This window comes from Mesoplodon densirostris, chromosome 4 (assembly GCF_025265405.1).
Source record: "Mesoplodon densirostris isolate mMesDen1 chromosome 4, mMesDen1 primary haplotype, whole genome shotgun sequence".
NCBI lineage: Eukaryota > Metazoa > Chordata > Mammalia > Artiodactyla > Ziphiidae > Mesoplodon > Mesoplodon densirostris.
In genome coordinates this window covers 121,451,124-121,471,946 of record NC_082664.1, presented here as the reverse complement: position 1 = coordinate 121,471,946, position 20,823 = coordinate 121,451,124, and the positions used below count along the sequence as shown (strand labels likewise).

At 43.0% G+C, this 20,823-nt stretch overlaps 2 protein-coding genes and 1 long non-coding RNA gene across 9 annotated transcripts in view; 1 reads left to right on the top strand and 2 right to left on the bottom strand.

The window, feature by feature from the left end:
* Window positions 1-2,193, top strand: part of BBS4 (Bardet-Biedl syndrome 4) — a 60,994-nt gene extending 58,801 nt beyond the window's left edge. For both annotated transcript variants that reach the window (XM_060097055.1, XM_060097054.1), the window contains one exon: window positions 1,251-2,193. In XM_060097055.1, the coding sequence (XP_059953038.1) occupies window positions 1,251-1,349 (99 nt within the window). In that variant the 3' untranslated portion in view covers window positions 1,350-2,193. The remainder of the gene's footprint in view (window positions 1-1,250) is intronic.
* LOC132488647 (uncharacterized) lies at window positions 1,134-8,849 on the bottom strand. Of its 2 annotated transcripts, none has more exons than XR_009531794.1 (4): window positions 8,742-8,849; window positions 7,783-7,827; window positions 7,384-7,459; window positions 1,134-1,841 (listed from the first exon to the last, which is right to left on the bottom strand). It is a non-coding gene; the product is annotated as an uncharacterized LOC132488647 (long non-coding RNA). The 2 variants fall into 2 exon arrangements; XR_009531793.1 differs by having other exon boundaries at window positions 1,134-1,796.
* Window positions 8,850-9,680: 831 nt separating this feature from the next.
* ADPGK (ADP dependent glucokinase) overlaps window positions 9,681-20,823 on the bottom strand; it is a 183,625-nt gene continuing 172,482 nt past the window's right edge. For 3 of the 5 annotated variants that reach the window (XM_060097060.1, XM_060097059.1, XM_060097056.1), the window contains 4 exons: window positions 19,181-19,301; window positions 14,591-14,787; window positions 13,870-13,968; window positions 9,681-11,231 (listed from right to left, as the gene is read on the bottom strand). In XM_060097060.1, coding sequence (XP_059953043.1) covers window positions 10,680-11,231; window positions 13,870-13,968; window positions 14,591-14,713 — 774 coding nt within the window. In that variant the 5' untranslated portion in view covers window positions 14,714-14,787; window positions 19,181-19,301 and the 3' untranslated portion in view covers window positions 9,681-10,679. The remainder of the gene's footprint in view (window positions 11,232-13,869; window positions 13,969-14,590; window positions 14,788-19,180; window positions 19,302-20,823) is intronic. The other 2 variants (XM_060097057.1, XM_060097058.1) reach the window with 2 other exon arrangements.

The following is a 20,823-nucleotide window of genomic DNA, read 5'->3' as shown; positions in this document are numbered from 1 at the left end:
TAGAGAAATGGAAATAAAAACAAAAATAAACAAATGGGACCTAATGAAACTTCAAAGCTTTTGCACAGCAAAGGAAACCATAAACAAGACCAAAAGACAACCCTCAGAATGGGAGAAAATATTTGCAAATGAAGCAACTGACAAAGGATTAATCTCCAAAATTTATAAGCAGCTCATGCAGCTCAATAGCAAAAAAACAAACAACCCAATCCAAAAATGGGCAGAAGACCTAAATAGACATTTCTCCAAAGAAGATATACAGACTGCCAACAAACACATGAAAGAATGCTCAACATCACTAATCATTAGAGAAATGCAAATCAAAACTACAATGAGATATCATCTCACACTAGTCAGAATGGCCATCATCAAAAAATCTAGAAACAATAAATACTGGAGAGGGTGTGGAGAAAAGGGAACACTCTTGCACTGCTGGTGGGAATGTGAACTGGTACAGCCTCTATGGAGAACAGTATGGAGGTTCCTTAAAAAACTACAAATAGGACTACCATATGACCCAGCAATCCCACTACTAGGCATATACCCTGAGAAAACCATAATTCAAAAATAGACATGTACCAAAATGTTCATTGCAGCTCTGTTCACAATAGCCCGGAGATGGAAACAACCTAAGTGTCCATCGTCGGATGAATGGATAAAGATGTGGCACATATATACAGTGGAATATTACTCAGCCATAAAAGGAAACGAAATTGAGCTATTTGTAATGAGGTGGATAGACCTAGGGTCTGTCATACAGAGTGAAGTAAGTCAGAAAGACAAATACCGTATGCTAACACATATATATGGAATTTAAGAAAAAGAAAATGTCATGAAGAACCTAGGGGTAAAACAGGAATAAAGACACAGACCTACTTGAGAATGGACTTGAGGATATGGGGAGGGGGAAGGGAAAGCTGTGACAAAGCGAGAGAGAGGCATGGACATATATACACTACCAAACGTAAGGTAGATAGCTAGTGGGAAGCAGCCGCATAGCACGGGGAGATCAGCTCGGTGCTTTGTGACCGACTGAAGAGGTGGGATAGGGAGGGTGGGAGGGAGGGAGACGCAAGAGGGAAGGGATATGGGAACAGATGTATATGTATAACTGATTCACTTTGTTATAAAGCAGAAACTAATTAAAAAAAAAGAAAATATGGGATTTCTTCTTGAAACTTGACAGTGAAAATATTGATTTCTTCTGGAACCATGGAACTGAGAATTCAAGCTGTTTGTTTTGTTCCTAGGTGTCGGAGGAACATCCCAGCTCACAAAGCCACCGTCTCTTCCTCTGGAGCCAGAGCCCACTGTGGAAGCACAACCAACTGAAGCACCAGCACAAATAAGAGAAAAATAGGTGTAGGATGAGCCGAGCGTTGGGGTTTCTTTGGCGAGGATGTTCCAGATTAGGAAAGGTCCCGTGACACAGGCAGCATGGAGGCCAGCACATTCCCTGGGCATCATGAGCTGGAACACAGAACGTGTTACGATGATCACGAGGAGCCTGAGGCCTGTGCAGCCCCTGCTGCCCCCATCAGCCGGGGACGAGCGAGAAGATGGCCCAGACAGGTTCCCGAAGAATTGAGAGCAAGGCTTCGGCTCTATGTATGTAGTTCCAAGAGCCAGCAGGGCATGTGATGCTATCTGTGTTGGAAAGGACTTTATCTCTTGGCTGGCTGACCCCTTCCTTTGTGGAAGGAAAGTCTCAGACAGACCTCTGCGCAGCAGTCCTGTCATGACGAAGCCTTGTCTTAGCTGAGCTGATCCTTGGGCTATGTGGTATATATCAGCCACTGAAGCAAATACAAATCTTTGATTAATAATCCAGCTCTAATAGTCTAAAAGAAAAAAAAAATGAAACAAGCTCTTTAAATTGAGGCCCAGACTACTGAGTGAGTATCCCAGCTGCACCTGCCCAAGAGCATCCAGAACAAGTCCCTATAACTTGTTCTTGAGAAGTCAGAGTGTAGAGCCAGATCATGTCAGTATGAAAAGTAGAGATAAAGGGCTGGTCTGGTATCAGCACCAGGGATTTTAAAAAAAAGGAAGAGCTGCTTAACTGAGGAATTTTTATTTGATAATCAATGATACCATTGACCAGATGTTATCAATACATTATCTATATCTATATATACTTTTCAGAATAAAGATTATGTATCATCCTTTTGGGCAAAGTTATTCAGGTATAAAAATGAGGGATCACAATAAAAACTTTTTAAAAGAACCTTGTACCTGCCCAATCTTTGGGGCTTGTGGATTTGCAGTCTCTCATTCACTCTGTTGAGAAAGGAGCTATTCTAATTCCTAGTATGGGAGTTGCTCATGTCATCACAGGAAAATTACATGACAATTAGAAAAATGAGACCAAGTACACAGTTACAGATACAGACATGGTTTTAGATGGCTCAAATTAGAGGCAAGAAAGTGGAAGCATGAACTAGCAATGGGAAAAGTGTTCTTCTTACTGAATAATATTAGTAAAATTTTGGAATGTATGATTAGAATGATCATTTTGTTCTTAAGGAAAAATCCCTATTGTCTGATAATAGAGAGTAGCTCACAATGGACCAATCCTCCCACAGGCAACAAATATAAACCAGTGGGTAAATGTAAAATACTATCTTGGTTTAATTTTTAAAAAATACACATAACTGTTCCAAGTAAAAATTATAACAGTATATGTGAGGTTTAATATGTATAACTAAAGGACAAGGGGGTATATGGAAACTTATGGTTGAAAAGTTTTTATATTTCACATGATATGGTACAAAACTAATCCCAAATAGTTTGTGAAAAGTTAAGGCTGTATATTATAATCCCTAGAGTAACCATTAAAAAGATGCAAAGAAGGATAGCTATTGGGTTGGCCAAAAAGTTTTTTTTTTTTTTTCTGTAACACGGCTCTAGTAGCCCTTAGTTGTCTTTAACTTCATTCAAAACAATTTTGTTAGATTGTATTGTGACAGCTGTCATATTGGCACGCATGTAAAAAAAACTTACCAAAATTGGTGAATTTTCTGTGTAGCCATTTTAATATAGAAGATGGAAGAAAAAAAGCATTTTTTGGCATATTATGCTTGTTATTTTGAGAAAGGTAAAAACGCAAGTGATGATACGCCAAAAAAAAGGTTTGTGCAGAGTATGGAGAAGGTGCTGTGACTGATGAAACGTCAAAAGTGGTTTGCAAAGTTTCGTGCTGGAGATTTCTTGCTGGAGGATGCTCCATGGTTGGGTAGACCAGTTGAAGTTGATAGTGAACAAACTTGAGACATTCATTGAGAACAATCAACATTATACCATGCAGGAGATAGCCAACATACTCAAAATATCCAAATCAAGCACTGAAAATCATTTGCACCAGCTTGGTTATGTTCATCGCTTTGATGTTTGGGTTCCACGTAAATTAAGCGAAAAAAACCTTCTGGACCGTATTTCTGCATGCAATTCCCTACTTCAACATAACGAAAACGTTCTGCTTTTAAAACAAATCGTGACAGGGTGATGAAAAGTGGATACTGTACAATAATGTGGAATGGAAGAGACCGTGGGGCAAGCGAAATGAACCACCACCAACCACACCGAAGGCCGGTCTTCATCCAAAGAAGGTGATGTGTATATGGTGGGATTGGAAGGGAGTCCTCTATTACGAGCTCCTTCCAGAAAACCAAGCGATTAATCCCAAGTACTGCTCCCAGTTAGACCAACTGAAAGCACTCAACAAAGAGCATCCAGAATTAGTCAACAGAAAATGCATAATCTTTCATCAGGATAACGCAAGGACTGCATGTTTCTTTGATGACCAGGCAAAAACTGTTACAGCTTGGCTGGGAAGTTCTGATTCATCTGCCGTGTTCACCAGACATTGCACCTTCGGATTTCCATTTACTCTGGTCTTTACAAAATTCTCTTAATGGAAGAAATTTCAGTTCCCTGGAAGACTGTAAAAGGCACCTGGAACAATTCTTTACTCAAAAAGATAAAAAGTTTTGGGAAGATGGAATTATGAACTTGCCTGAAAAATGGCAGAAGGTAGTGGAAGAAAACGGTGACTATGTTGTTCAATGAAGTTCTTGGTGAAAATGAAAAATGCATCTTTTTACTTAAAAACCAAAGGAACTTTTTGGCCAACCCAATAAAAAGACAGTAGAGAGGGGGGTAAAAAACCAGATGGAACAAGGAGAAAATAAATAGCAAAATGTTAAATGTAAATCCAGTCATATCAATAATTACATTAAAATGTAATTAGACTTAAAAATGTAAGTGAACTAAACAGTTCAGTTAAAAAGCACAGAAAGGATAAAAAAGCCTAGTACTATACTAATGTTAGATAAAGTAGACTTCAAAACAAGGGGTGTTACCAGAAATAAAGGGGGGCATTTCATAATGATAAACAGTCAATTCAGTAGAAAATCAGAAATATGTACTCAACTAACATTACTTCACAGTACATCAAGTAAAAATTGATAGAATTAAATCCACGATCATAGTTGGATATGTTAGCACTTTTTCTTTCAGCAATTGATAGAATTAATTAGACAAAAAGTGTAAAAGGACATATTGGCCAGTTTGTCAATTTCTGTTGACATTTATAGAACACTACAAGCAGTAACTGTAGAAAATACATTCTTTGCAAGTGCACATAATACATTTAGCAAGACAGACCAAATACTGGGCCATAAAATAAGTCTCAAAAGTCAACAGATTGAAATTTACAGAATATGTTCTCTATACACAGTGAAATTGTATTAGAAATTAATAATGATATCTAGAAAACCTACATATTTGGAAATTAAACACACATACTTATAATAAGGAAGAAATCAAAAGAGAAATTAGAAAATATTTTGAACTGAATAATGAAAACAAAATTTGTAGGGTTCAGTTAAGAGCTATGCTTACAAGGAAACTTAGAGCTATAAATGCTTCTATTAGAACAAATGAAAGGTAGAAAATCACTGATAAAGGTTTCTACCTTAAGCTAAAAAAAGAGCAAAATAAACCCAAAGTACAGAAAATATTAAAGAAAAATCTAAGAAGCCAAAAGTTCTATGAAAAAACACACGCACAAAAATTGACAAATCCCTGGCTAAACTGATGAAGGGGAAAAAAGAGGAGACAAATTACCAATATCAGGAATGAAAGGGGATAGCATTACAGGTCCTATATGACATGGAAAAGATAAAGGAATGTTATGAAAAATTTTATGACAATAAAACAACTTGGATGCAATATACAAAATCTTTGAAAAATGCAACATACCCAAACTGAAACAAGATGAAATGTAAAGGCTTCATAGGTCCTATCAAAGGAATTGAATCTATAAATCAAAAGCTACCCTAAACAAACTCTTGGCTCAGATGATTTCACCAGTGAATTCTATTAAATCCAGTCCTACAAAAATTAAAAAAAAACAGGATCAAGAACTTCCCATTATGCCATGAAGAAAATGAAAATCAATCTACAGATTGAGAATATATTCAAGGAGAATATATTCACAAGATACATCTGACAAAGGACTTATATCCAGAAAATATAAAAAACTCCTACAACTCAATAATAAAAAAACTAATAACCCAAACAACAACATACACAAACCAAATGAAAAAAAATGGGCAAAAAATTTGGGCACCTCACAAAGATATATGAATGGCCAGTAAGCATGTGAAAACGTGCTCATTGTCCATCATCAAGGAAATGCAAAATAAAACCACAATGAAATACCACTATGTACACATCAAAACGGCTAAAGTTAAACACTGACAACTCTATATACTGGCACGAACAAGAAGCAACCAGAACTGTCATGCATCATTGGTGGGAGTGTAAAACGGGCCATCCACTTTGGAGAAAGGTCTGTCACTTATCTCATGATATACATTCATCCCAGCAATTCTACTCCCATGTATTTTTACCCAAGAGGAAGGAAAATGCCCACACAGACTTGTCGATAACATTATTCATAAAAGCCCCAAACGGAAACACTGTATTCACAGTGGAATACTATTTAGCCACAAAAAGCAACAAACTACATGCAACAACATAATCTCAAAAACATTATGCTGAACGAAAAGGGTTTTTACAGCTACAGTAATTAAAACAGTATGGTATTGGCACAAAAACATAAATATAGATCAATGGACCAGGATAGAAGGCCCAGAAATAAACCCATGCACTTATAGTCAATTAATCTACGACAAAGGAGGCAAGAATATACAATGGAGAAAAGACAGTCTCTTCAACAAGTGGTGCTGGGAAAACTGGACAGCTACATGTGAAAGAGTGAAATTAGAACATTCTCTAACACAAACAAAAATAAACTCAAAATGGATTAAAGACCTAAATGTAAGACTGGATACTATAAAACTCCTAGAGGAAAACAAGCAGAACACTCTTCGACATAAATTGCAGCAATATCTTTTTGGATCTGTCTCCTACAGTAATGGAAATAAAAACAAAAATAAACAAATGGGACCTAATTAAACTTAAAAGCTTCCGCACAGCAAAGGATGGGAGAAAGTATTTGCAAATGATGCACTGACAAGGGGTTAATTTCCAAAATATACAAACATCTCATAACAGCTCAATATCAAAAAAAAACCCCAAACAAACCAATGAAAAAATGGGCAGAAGATCTAAAAAGACATTTTTCCAAACAAGACATACAGATGGCCAAAAGGCATGTGAAAAGATGCTCAACATCGCTAATTAGAGAAATTCAAATCAAAACTACAATGAGGTATCACCTCACAACAGTCAGAATGGCCAAAATCAAAAAGTCTACAAATAACAAATGCTGGAGAGGGTGTGCAGAAAAAGGAACCTTCCTACACTGTTGGTGGGAATGTAAATTGGTACAGCCACTATGGAGAACAGTATGGAGGTTCCTTAAAAAACTAAAAGTAGAGCTACCATATATGATCCTGCAATCCCACTCCTGGACATATATCCAGAGAAAACCATAATTTGAAAAGGTACATGCACCTCAGTATTCACTGCAGCATGATTTACAATAGCCAAGATATGGAAGCAACCTAAATGTCCATTGACAGATGAATGGATAATGAAGATGTGGTACATATACACAATGGAATATTACTCAGCCATTAAAAAGAATGAAATAATGCCATTTGCAGCAATATGGATGGACCTAGAGATTATCATACTAAGTGAAGCAAGCTAGACAAAGACAAATATATGATACTGCTTATATGGGGAATCTAAAAAAATGATACAAATGAACTTATTTACAAAACAGAAAGACTCACAGACATAGAAAACAAACTTATGGTTACCAAAGGGGAAGGGGGGAGATAAATTAGGAGTTTGGGATTAAAATATACACACTACTAAATATAAAATAGATAATCAACAAGGACTTACTGTATAGCACAGGGAACTCCACTCAGTATTCTGTAATAACCTATGATGGAAGAGAATGTATCACTCTGCTGTATACCTGAAATGAACACAACATTGTAAATCAACTGTATTTCAATAAGAATTTTTTTAAAAATCAGTGAGGAAACAAAAAAATAAAACTAAAGAGCTTTATACAAAAGGACTAAATACTGTTATGATTCTATTTCTATGAAGTTCCAGAACAGGCAAAACTAATTTATGGTGAAAAAGATTATAGTGGGTGCTTCAGGGGGCTGGGGTTGAGGGTGAGGCTGAGGATAACTTGGAAGTAGCCTGAGGGACCTATCTGAGATGATGGAAACATTCTGTATCTGGATAGGCACTTGGGTTAGATAGGTATATACATTTCTCAAAACTTACCAAATGGACTTAAAATTTGTAGTTTCACTGTTTGAAAATCTTTACCTAAAAAAAGACCCAAAAATAAAATGTTAAATTATCATTGTGGTAGCTTTTCAATGATTTTCAGGAGTCCTAAAGAGACCCAGAAAATTGCCTGTTCAGTTTAGTAACAGTAACTGACAATTATTAAACTTTTATACACATGCCACATACTAATACTTTGCTCTGCATTCCTCTTTAATTAGGAACCCTACGAAGGTAAGGACCATTACTAGCCCCATTTTACAAATGAGGAAAAATGAGGCTCAGGAAAGGTACCTTGTCCAATGTCATACGATACTCACCACCTCAAACCCTGCACAGAATTTGGATTTCTTCTGCTGATGATTACCTCTGCCCCACTCAAACTTGGCAGAGTAAGAGAATAAAATGCAAACTGAATCTGCGCAATAAATATTACTGATTTTTGGCTGAATTCTTATCTCCTGACAGTGTTTTGTGTGCTGCAGCTTTTCCCTGGGTGTTAAATCAATTTCAAGGGAATGCAAAAGTGAGTGTTAGAACATTTTTAGGAAGGATCATTTTTCACCGGGCACCCTTTCCAGTCCAGGGGATTTTCAAGCTTTTCTTCTTCATATAAAATCATACATGGAAATCTCTGTAAAATATAGTTCAAAGCAAAGGGGCCTGAAGCTCCACCTCTTGTTTCTCCTGCCTTTCCAACTCACTTCTGGCTCCACCTGTCTGTCCTGGGTGATACAGCCCAGTTAATCTTACTTCCAAAGCTTAGCCTACTTCTCAACAAGGTGGGATGTTCACAGAGGGATGCGTGTATATTCATATCTACACACACACATTCAGGAATAAAGTTTTACAAAACATTACTTAAAATAATTATCCCCATAATGTATGATGCATTTTGATACTTTCTATAAACACCAAGTTGATTTAGTAATGATTAATCGTTCAAAACCCACCTTTTGAAAAACACTGCTCTGAGGTACATGCTGCCGTCTCCTGAACGCCTTCCTCAACATCACCAGTGAAAACTGGAGAAATGTTGAGAATATGCTAAGGACAGGGGCTGCCTGTAAGAAAAAGGTCACATGGAGAACACTGCTGCTTAGGTTTAGAACGTAAGTGATGAGTTATTCTAACTCTTCTTGGGAAAATAGAAATCTCTTCTCACTTAAGCTTTTCTAAAAATAGACTAGGAAGTGGTTTAATTATTTTTGAGCTTCAAGGCAGACTGATGAGGTAACAGCCAGATTTTCTTAATAAGCTACTTGCTTTGAATTTCAAGCTGCATAATTCTCTAGGCTTGTCTTTGAAGGAGTAATCAAGCCTTTCCTTCTCATGCAAGGCAGGGGGGAAGGTCATAAATGGAGAACTTGAGGTAGCTTTGAGATTCCAGAAGCTGCTGCTGTGAGCCCAGCGTGAATGATTACCTGTGACCTAAGCTGGCCTGCCACCAGCTGGCACGTGTCTATACTGCTCTTTGAACATACTGAGAAGGCTCACCACACTCTTTCCAACTGCTGGGTCATACTGGCTCAAGTACTTGATACTAGTATCTTCTGTCACTTTATTTTTTTAATTTTAATTTTTTTGGCTGCACCGCACAGCATGTGGGATCTTAGTTCCCAGACCAGGGATCAAACCTCGTGCCCCTGCATTGGAAGCATGGAGTCTTAACCACTGGACTGCCAGGGAAGTCCCTCTTCTGTCACTTTAAACCAGAAGACAGACCTACAGCTCAGACTCAGTGTGAGGGGCTGCCTAACCTAGTGATGGGGAAGACAAGATAATCAAACACCTCAAAAGCAGAGGAACATGTAAGTCACAAGTCAAGATCAAAATGATTTATGGCTCCAGAGTCGTCGTAGAAATGAAATCAATCACAAACAGACTTCGGATTCCTGAAATGTAAATTGTTTTTAATATTTAAAAGCACGCTGAAGTCTCCTTGATTTATAAAAAATAAATACATAACGTGACAAATTTATTCATGATCCTGGGACTCTTATGAGGTCAAACTCTTTAATGGATGTGATGTGTCAATGTAAAACACACATGATCTGTTATACACCCAGAAGCATATTCCAGTTGTAAGATGCCTTCAAGGATCAGAAAGAACATAGATCAGTCTTCTACTGCAGAAAGAACGTCCAGAGCTGGGCGATGAGGTTGGGCCCAGGCACAGCCCTTCAGCTCACAGCCCCACCCTGCAAGCCAGCCAGGCTCCTCAACTGCAGAGTGACTAGCTCCCTCAAGGGAACCACGAGGCTCCCAGCCTCTGCTGTGTCTCTGAAGCACAGGAGGGCCTATTTTGTCCTTACTTGTGGCTCTGTCCTAAGTTTGAGAGCAGAAGACTGAGAAGGTGTGCTCATTCAATTTTTTCATTAGAACACTGAATGGAAATCATGATCCTGCCATGGGCGCTGAGCTGAGAGAACGCGAGAACTCACACTGCACTTTACCAGAGACAGGGGAGCGGGTGAGGGAGCACGCACTCCCGAGGTGGGCAAGGAGGAGTGCTTTCTCCAAACCGACATGCTCTCGTGGGTAAAGAAGTCAGGCCTAAAATACTTGAAGAGGGGATCTGGGAATCAAGTTTTCACCCCTGTAACACACAACATAAAAAAGACAAACAACAAAAAACAAGAAGAAAAATCCAGTCTCGTTAGTAAATAGCTGAATTTTGATTAAAACCTGAAATGTTTCTGTGTAATGGTCAACTGGCTGGAATGTATCTGGTACAGTTTAATCTGCTGTTGTTTCTTTGGCTGTCTTTCAACTAGATCTAGAAAGGGTTTTGACACTCTCAATCCTGTTTCCCAAACCACTTAATTCCTGTCATTCTTAGGTTGGCTAGTTTTCCTCCTTCAGAAAAATGACTCACAACAATCTTCCTACTAGTGAGGGTGTACTTCTGAATAGAAGAGTCCTTCGGCTGAAATGGCATCTCCGAGGCCCACAGTTCGAACAGGATCTTTACACACCAACACTGGTGTGAAGTGGAAGGACACTCCCTCCCTGTGCCATTCGACCACTGGCTCGTTTGGGTTTAACATGACCCTGGAGCCAGCCGCCGAACGGGAGGTCATGAACTCGCGGGGCGCCTTCAGAGACACTCGGCGGGTGTCTATGGTTTCTGTTGCGCAGGCCTGGGTCCCGGCCACGCGAGCTCCTGCAGCCACGGCCGCCAGCTGGTTGGCCCAGTGTCCATCCACAGTTGCCAGGATGTGGTAGGCCAGCGTGTGGAAGTGGATCCTGGTGAGGTCTGAGGCTCTGCTTTCACTCTTCCCATGTTCCTTCAAGATCCAAAAGAGGATGTCGCTGACCACGCCCACATCAGGAACACCAGTCCAGGAAGAGAGGGAAGAGTGAGGTCCAGAGGCCGACTGGCTTAGAAACAACAGCTCCTGTTCGTTCAGCCCAAGGGAAGTCACGCCAGAAAAGACCTGCTAACAGAAACAGAATGCGGGTCTTTTTCTGATGGACATCTAGCTCCTAAGTATCCTAGGACACAGCCGACGACTAATGTCAGGGAAGGCAGGTAGGACCAGCAGCTTTCTTCTTTACAAGACTCCCTGCTCCTGAAGTCTGCGGGGGGAAGTGACAGATCAAGGTCCCTATTTTGGCTATTACACCTCTATCTCCATGCTCATCATCACTTGCGGTCAACTGGAAAGTTGCAGTAACTCTGTATTAGAGCCAGTCTTCTGTTTATATGCTGGAAGACAAAGGCAGAGGGGTACGCTCTGTATTGCTTTCCACGGTGCCCAGTTTTTGCCTCTGCACACACAGCAGAGGCTCTCACCACCGATGAGGACTGACTCTCGGTTCCCGTATGTCAGCAGGTGTCACACCAGTACAGTGGAGAAGCCCACAGGCAGGGTTGTAAGGGTTCCTCACACACAACACCAAGAAGCAAGGAGAGTGGCTTCACGTCTGATCTAAGCTTTCTAGGCAGGTGTGGGTTAGGAAGACTGAATTTAGTAATAACACTGTGTGTGAAAGGGCACCAAACAAGAGCCATGGTTTTCTATCTTGAGGGGTACCACTATGTCCACCTTGCTATCCTTCTTACTTAGCACTTCCTTCCTTAGAGCCAGGGACCTGAATAAGGTGAATGTTTGTGCAAGAGAGATGAGCCCTGTGGGTATGCAGGGGTGTGTGTGCACGTGTATATATTTTTTTAAAAATCAAGGGCCTGGGAATTCCCTGGTGGTCCAGTGTTTAGGACCCCGCACTTTCACTGCTGAGGGTGTGGGTTCAATCCCTGGTTGGGGAACTAAGATCCCGCGAGCTGTGCGGTGTGGCAAAAAAAAAAAAAATCAAGGGCCTGTCCCTTTGCTAATGTAACACCACTTCCGTTTACTGCATGTTCTGTGTTAGACATTGAGCTACTGGCTCTATTTCATTCACTTCTTACTGTAACGCTCTGAGGGAAGGAGGGATTGCCTCCATCTTACAGTTAAGGGGACTGAGGCTTAGAAAGGTTAAGTAGAAAGTTACACAGAAAATGAAATAAAAATGGCTTTTTAAAGAAGTGAAAAAATAACCTCAAAAAGAGAAATATGAGAATAAAAATTATACCAAATGGGACTTCCCTGGCAGTCTAGTGGTTAAGACTCCGCGTTTCCACTGCAGGGGGTGCGGGTTCGATCCCTGATCAGGGAACTAAGACCCCACATGCTGCAAGTTGCAGCCAAAAAGTAAAAAAGAAAAAAAAAAAGATACTGAAAAACACCAGGAGTGAACCCTAATGTAAACGATGGACTTTGTGTGATGATGACATGTGAATGTAGGCTCACTGACTGTTGCAAATGCCCCACTCTGGGGCAGGGGATGTTGATGGGGGAGGCTCTGGGTGTGGAGGGCAGGGGCTACATGGGGCTCTACATTCTGCTCACCTGTGCTGTGAGCCTAAAACTGCCCTAAACGTAGTCTATTTAAAAAAGATTATTCTGAAATACCACTTTTTACCCGTCAGATTGGTAAGAAAGCATGTTTTTAATCACATTCCAGTGGCAAGGATATGAGGAAACAAGCACTTGTAGAGAATTCTAGTGGAAGTAAACTGGTACAGTGCTCATGGACGAGAATTCTGCAATATCAAACTTACAAATGCTTTTTGTGCCCCAATCTAGCAATTCTACTTCTGAGAACTTATCATACACATGTACCTGCTCATGGGCAAAATAAACTCACATACAAAGTTACTTGCCGAAGCACTGTATGGGACAGCAAAGGGCAGACCACCAAATGCCCAGCTTTGGTTGGAGTTAAAGACACTGGATGCACCACACGCTTCTTCTAACCAAGTGATGACAAAGAGGAGATCTCCAAAACGCATCCAGTGAAAAAAAGCAAAGTGTACAACAGTGTATGCAGTATGCTATGCTATCTTTGGAGGTAAAAAGGGATGGAAAAATAAGGCTATATTCCCATATTTGCTTATATACGTACACAATAACTCTGGAGGGAGCAGGTGAAACTAGTAAAGAGGTTACTAACAGTGGATACAGGGGGCAGGAGGAAGCGAGACTTCATTGTATATCTTTTAATATTTTTTGAGTTTTGAACCACATGAAATGTATTACCCATTAAAGAGGTTAAATGACAAGAAATGAAAGGTTAACTAACCTAAGTTCACAAAGCTAGCGAGTGGCAAAGCTGGCATTCCAACCCTGGTTTCCAAAGTCTGTGCTCTTAAGCATCACACTCTTGGATTTATCCGGTCATCGCTACTGTCGAAAGGCTGAACACCTCAGGGCCTGATGGTGAGGGAGTGAAGCGCCCCCCCAAACTTTCTTTCTCTGAACTTCTTGAAGTTCAACTGAAAGCACCCAAGTTGGGCTTTCAGTTTTCTCCGCTGAGTTTTGCTGCAAAAGGCATTCACTTCCAACTTCCCCATTCCAGAAAGAGAAACACGCCCCAAGAGCCCATCAGTAACACCGCCATACTCCTAATCTAGTAGGAGATCCTGTTCCAGCACAGTCCTGGCTCCTGGACTTGGATCTCATGGACCCAGGTCTGAGTGAGACAACACCCACACCTCAGTGACCCCCCCGCCCCGCCGTGCTGCCCGTGGGTTACCTGATGCACAATGCTGCTCATGAGCTCCCTGTTGGTCATGCTGGCCAGCTCCAGGTGAACTGGAATACCCGTGGGGATGTCAGAAATGGAGGTCATGACCTGCAGAGGCAAGAGGAGAGCACTGCCGTCAGAAACAGAAGGAAGTCAGGCAAGAGGGAAGGAACAGGTCCCGAGAGGCAGTGCATCCTCATGAAAGCTCCCGGCCACGTGGGCGGCCACAGACACTGTGGACAAGGGAGGCTTTTCCCAACAGGGAAAACCAGGCTCTGCAGAGAGGCACTGGGGTTAAGGACTCAGAGCGCACAAGGAACCGCCCCTGCACGTTCGCGCAGCCAGCCTCTTCCTGGGGACCCAAACCGAGCAGTCAGCTTCAACTGCTGTGTGAGTCTGCAGCACAGCTGATGTGAATGAGATGATACAGAAAACACAAAGAACACAAACTACAAACACTGCAGTCTGCAGCCACGTTCAGTTTAGCACAGGAAGCAGAGGCTCAGGCAAGACGATGTTCTGATCTGTCCTACTCAAGATGCTGCCCGTGCCTGAGAGAACCCCATGAGGAGCCTCGCTGGAGCGGGAGGCAGGCTTCTCGGCTGCCACGACACGTCCCGGGAGGCCAGGACCCAGGGCAAGGCAGCGCAAGCTGCAGAGGCTGGGAGAGGCAGGGACCTGAAGGAAAACACTAGCTGCGATCTGTGAAATTCCGTAACAGTGCCATTACCTCCAAGAGTCTCTTCCTCTGGAACTCCTTGCTTTGTCCCTCCATCATGTGCAATCCAGAGAGGACCACCAGGTCTGGCTGAAACTCCTCCAGGCTAGACACAAACACCTCCAGCATATTCATGGCCCCGTTGGAGAGGTCGTGGGAGAAGATGAATCGGTTGGCATGGGGAGCTTTTAACTGGCCCCACTCCTCCCCTAGAAAAGCCCAGTCAACACAATGGGAAGAAAAGGAAGAGGCTTTAAGTCTCCTAGCTGTGCGGGGGCTGGCGGGGGCCTCACTGGAGCCTTGGCTCTGGGCAGGCTGGCCTCTGGCTGAGTGGACCCCGGCTGCCATGGCCTAAGGGAAGCATGGTGCTGCAGCCAGGAGGATGGTGGTCAGAAAGAAACAAACCCAAAACCCCAACCCCAGCCCCACAAAAACACAGAAACACAGCACGGGTGCTGTGTGCCTTTGTCAAGGAGCTGGCAAGTAGCTCCCCTCGAGTCCCAGGGAAGCTCTCCTGTCCAAACACAGGACGCCCGTGTCCCTCCCAGTCGCAGAGCACAACTTCCAAACACCGGTGCACAGTGGGCACCATGCGGGTCCCCGAACGTAGGACATGCTGCCTTTCCCAAAGCACCTTCCACCTCACAGTAACGCCCCAGCACCTTTCATTTAGCTGGGACCTAAGGAGGCTGGAATGACTGTACCTCCTCCTCCCTGCCGCCCACTGGTGGTTCCTGGGCACTTGATCCGGAAGCTAAGAGTATCTGGCTGCTCTAGCCTCCCGTGAGCGAGCTGCTCTGGAATAATGAATAATGAATAAAAGACTAAGTTCAAGTGTTACTACCTCCTGAAAGGGATGCCAACTGCTCCAGCCTGAGGTGTACTCTCACTGCTTTGAGGACCCAGAGATTCTCCTTTACATGGTTTGGTGACTCATCACTTTGCTTTGTGTCCTCTCTTATACTATGTTAACTAGTATTCAAACTTGTATCATTACTTCACTTTTCGCAGGTCTGTGCCCCATCCCCCCTCAACACTGTATGTCTCTGATTCCCACAGCCCAGTCACAGTCCCCTGCACAGAGTGCCCACTCAGCATTCACTAATCTGATTCAAGCAGAGGGAGGCCAGACCCTCCCCGGTGGGGTCTTGGGCGGGGGCAGGAGCTGGGAGTCTGTGTGCAGCTACAGGAGTGCCTCTCGGCACGGGCCAGGAGGCCGCATCTCCAGCGGAACCTAGATTTTAATGTGCAGGTGGCAGGGCCCCACCCCTGGAGACTCGGATGTGCAGTCAGGTGGGGAACTACCAACTGAGAGCCCCCAGCTGCCAAGCACTTGAGGGGAGTGAGCCAGTGCCCGAGTCCTAGGGGAGGGGGGCAGTGGGGGGTGGAGAGGCCTCTCCAAGTTCACTCGGTGCCATCCCATGTGCATCCCACATTCCTCTCCTTGAAGTCTTGAAAATCTCAAAACTCAGCCTGAGGCAGTGCCTTGGAGGCCATGTCCCCTGAGCACCAGGAGGAGCAGTCACCCCCAGCCTGGCGCACTGCCCGAGACTGGGGGGCAAGGATTTATGACCTAGGGTTACACAGCTCTCCCTCCACGCAAAGGACTGGTCCCATTTACAAAATCAAAGTCCATATGCTGAAGCCTAGTCTTTCATTGGTTTTATCATTTACTGGGTATTCCTTCAGAAAGTTTTTCCCCACGGCAGCCACCCCAGCAAAGGGTCTCCTCGCTGCCGGCTGATGTGGCCCCCGGGTCAGCGCCCTGCTTCCTGCTTCCTCTGCCAACAGCAGCCCCGTCTCCCTGCAGAGTGCGCGTGGGGGGAGGGGTGGGGCTTACTCTAGAGCAGGTGTCAAGGCGGGGAAAACCCATCCTTCTTTTGCTCTGAGTTCACCTTTACCGAATCCATTCCTCTGAAAAACATTTCATACATGGGTCATTTGTATAACAGGAAAGAAAACATCACCTATTTCCTAAAACCTGATGCAATGGTTATACTTGTTAAAACACCACGTTCCTTTCTTAACTCCTGGCCCATGCCTTATTATTTGTCCAAAGAAAATACCCAGTGGTGATCCACACAGCTGACAGCAGCCTTCCAACTCTGCTTCATCTCTGAAGACCCAACACAGGGACGGCCTTCCCTAGGAAGCTTTTCTGAACCCTCCACCTCCAAGCAGACTGGATTACAGTACCTCCTTCCCTGGGCTACCACTGGGCCTTATTACAGGACTTGGCACATAACTGTGCAACCATTTATTCAAGACTCCACCTCCTGTAGGGAATGTGGACTGAGGGTAGGGCCTGTGTCTTCTTCTATCATCATATTTCTACTGCTTCACATCGCACCCGGCATATAGCCACGTGACTGAATCAGCAAAAGAACACACGAGGAAGAGAACAAAACGATGACTCCAATGTCCATGACACAAAAGATGCGGGTATGACTTCCAAACGAATACTTCCCCAACTAACAAGACGCTGTACAATGGGAAAAACACACAACATGAGTGTTCTCCACGAGGAGAGACCTGGAACTGCCACTTAGAGTGAAACTGCGAAGAAGCACTAACTTAACCTAGGAGAGAAGAGCCACATGGCATTCAAAACAAATTAATTTCCTCAGGGAAAAAGTGAGAGAGGCAAAAATAAACAGGCTTCCGCAAGGCAAAGACAAGGAGGGATATGTGGAGAGCTGTTCGCTGGCAGTTTCCACAGGACGCAGGACTGACTGATGGAGTGGCCCGAAAAGCAAAATGACTGAAACACAGACAGGGTGAGACCGTAATAATATTCAACGCCCCTCTTTTCTCACTAAGCTTTGAATTTATTCCCTTAAGTGATCCCTTCTCTCAATTTATGATCTTGCCCTTCAGTCAGTAAGTCAGCAAAACCTATGCAGTGACTCACTGGATCCCCAGCCCAAAGCCTGAAAATAAGCTTCTCTGGAAAGGTCTGGTAGGAGAGAAGGAAAAAAAAGTTGACAAATCCCCTCTGGGAATTTATTCATTTAGAGAGAAGCAGGGGATGGATTTCTGTTAAGAGAGCTGACCTGAGGGCTGCTAGACTAGGTTTCCTCCAGGGGCCGATGAAAATGTAACTTTACATAAAGTTGAGTGGAAGGCCACCGCTTTGTACTAAGAAATAAGGCATAGAAAAGAAAAACTGAAATGAGAAGCTTGTAAACCCAAGGATGGAGACAATCTCCTTTCAAGATAAGTTGTGCTGTCTTCTGAACCACATACAAGGCACAGCTGTCAAATACAACAGCAAAGTCTTGGTGAAGAAACTAGTCTCTCTACTCTGTAGTCACCAGGGAAAATGACAGGCACAGGGACCAGAAAGGTCCCAAGTTCATGATGTGAGCGCCAACAGAGCGGACGTGAGATGAATCTGGAACTGGCAGCAGCAGCAGCGCCTCAAAGGCATACCTTCAGCTCTTCTAGATCTTTCCAGTCAACAGATTTGCTCACGCCTTTCATTTGAGCAGCTCACTCCATACCACTACCTTCAGGCAGTAAGAGCCATCATTCTGATTTCCCACTGAGAGAAACTCAAAAACTGTGCAAATGGGAACTGCCCATTCCAACATCTTGTCTCTAATTTTCTGACCCTGCCCTCCCTAATTCCCTCATTCTAGTAAGCACCCAAAAGAGAACCAGAAACAAGAAACAATTATTTTTTTTGTACTTGGTGGAAGGCATAATTTTTAAGATACACTATTTTGTATCTTATATTAAATTACTCTAGTAGGTAGGTGAGGCTCTCTTAATTGTCTGACTTGGAAGCAGTTCACTGATGCATATTAAGCAAGTACTGCTTTAAGGCACCAATTAGTCTGTTTAGATGCTTGAATCTTTAACGTGAATTAGTAATGTATTGAATCAGAAATTCAAGAGTCTGAGTTCTGAGCAGGGAAAATACACGGAATCAAATAAACAAAATTAGAATACGTTCAGGTATTTAGGATTCTCTCAGAAATCAGATCTGTAGTCTGTATAACACATAAAATCTACTCGGGGCGGGTAGGGTGGGATGGGGTGGATTTGGAGTTATAAACATTGGAACATTATGTAATGGGAAATAAAATGTGTTGTTATATACAAAACACTTCCACTTATGCACCCAAGGGAAAATAAAATGCTTCAAAGGAAGTTTGCCAGAGGCCTGGTATTAACCGTAAGCAGCTTGGAACAGCTGGCCAGAAAGGCCTAGGGCAGAACCCAGCACAGAACTCAGCAGATTTTACCTGCCCTTCTCTCTTCTTAGTAATAAAGAAAAACTTTATATATATGTGTTTAACACATTTTCATTTTTATTCAAGATGCTTGCTTTCCTACAGCCTGATATCTCTTAGGTTCAGATCAATTACATTTGCAGACCTGGGAATTTTCTTCAGTGCTGTAATACTCTATATCACTCTCCCTTGAGACAATGGTCAGTACCAACTCAGCAGAACCAGGGGCCGGGAAGCTTTTGGTAAGGCAAGAACAGGATCCTGCCAATTTACAAAGATAAATTTCTAGCACAGTGATACCGCCATCTGACAACACACAGCCCTCTGACCAGGTTTACACCATTACTTACTCATTTCCTCTTACCTGCCTGATACTCTAAAATGAGGTGGAACTCATCCACTTCCTGCAGTGACTCTGGTGGAACAAATACATTGTCATCAAGAAGTTCATGCAGCTTTGGACCAACCGGACCACAAAGAAGAATCTGGAGACAAGCAATACGAAGTCTATCAGGAGATCTGTCCCTTGTCCCATGGAATCTGTTCAGTAAGATACATCCAGCACTTCTATTCATTTCAACAAAACACTGGATTCCAAATCCAATTTTGAAAGCTTTTGGTTTGGAGGTATGGACTAGAGGGGCTACTACCAGGGCCTGGGGGGTATAGACACAACGTACCCAGAAATGAGAGGCTGACAGAAGACCCACGTCACACACGTTACACAGGTACCTAGGCTGCTGCTGAATCCCATGCACCCTGTTAGGGACTGAATGTTTGTGGCCTCCCCACCCCCACCCCACCCCCACCCCAAGTTCCCATGTCGAAGTCTGATTGCCAATGTGATGATATCTGGATAGGGTTTTCAGGAGGTAAATGAGGTCATATGGGTGGGTTCCTAATTCAACAGGATTGGTGGCCTTATAAGAAAAGGAAGAGAGAGAGAGATCTCTATTCACCACACCTGTTAAAGAAAGGCCATGTGAGGACACACAAGTAGGTGGCTGTCTGCAAGCCAGAAAGAGAGCTCTCATCAGAAACCAAACCCTGCTGGGACTGTGATCTTGGGTTTTCCAGCCTCCAGAACTGTGAGAAAATTAATTTCTGTTGTTTAAGCAACCCGGTCTATGGCATTTTGTCATCGGGGCAGCCTGAGCAGACTAAGACACACTGTACCTCACTTTCTCTCTTTTCTTAACTGACTCACATCCTGTGTAGGCAAACAAATACAGGATGTTGTCTGCTCAAAACTGCCAGATGAAAACAACTGTTTGAATTTACACAGTATAGAAAAGAACCACAATAATCAACCAGGGGACCTAGTTTGTGGGATCAGGCTCCCTACTACACTTAGCTGCTTTGTGAACAAGATAGCCTTCCACATAGAAGAATTAAAGAGCACCTCGATTCAGACAGTATGGGGGGAGGTGCTCTGCAACGTTTTAAAAACCTTTTCTTCAACTCCAACCTGGGCCTCTTCCTGGCTTTTCCTTCTGGAAGCCATTTCACACCTGCTGCTGTTTCTGCCATGCCAGCTCTGGCCCCACTCATGACCAGGTTAACAGACTCAGAGCCCCTGAACCATGAGGGCCTGGACCAGGATTCGAAGGAAAGTCCTCAAAGATGATTGTCACCATTTCAGATTTGATATGTCCCATCCAGAAGCTTCCAAAGGCATTTTTACTTGCTAATTAACTGCTTGTTTGTACAGAGGCATTTTCATGCATCTAAGAAATCCCAGCTTGTGGGTGAAAATACACTTCCCTCTCAACACATGCTCGCTATTTGCCAATTCTGAAAAGTCTTGCCCCTATAATTTTATTTCTTTTCTCTAATTCTTGGCTAGAACTTCAGCTTCCAAGATGAGATAAGAAGGTCCAGATTTACCCTCCTGCCTGAAACAACAACAAAACAGATAAAATTTATGAAATAATGGTTTTCAAAACATTTGGGCACTGGGCAACAAAGGACAGTGATCCCTAAGAAACAGAAAAAAACTGAGTAAGC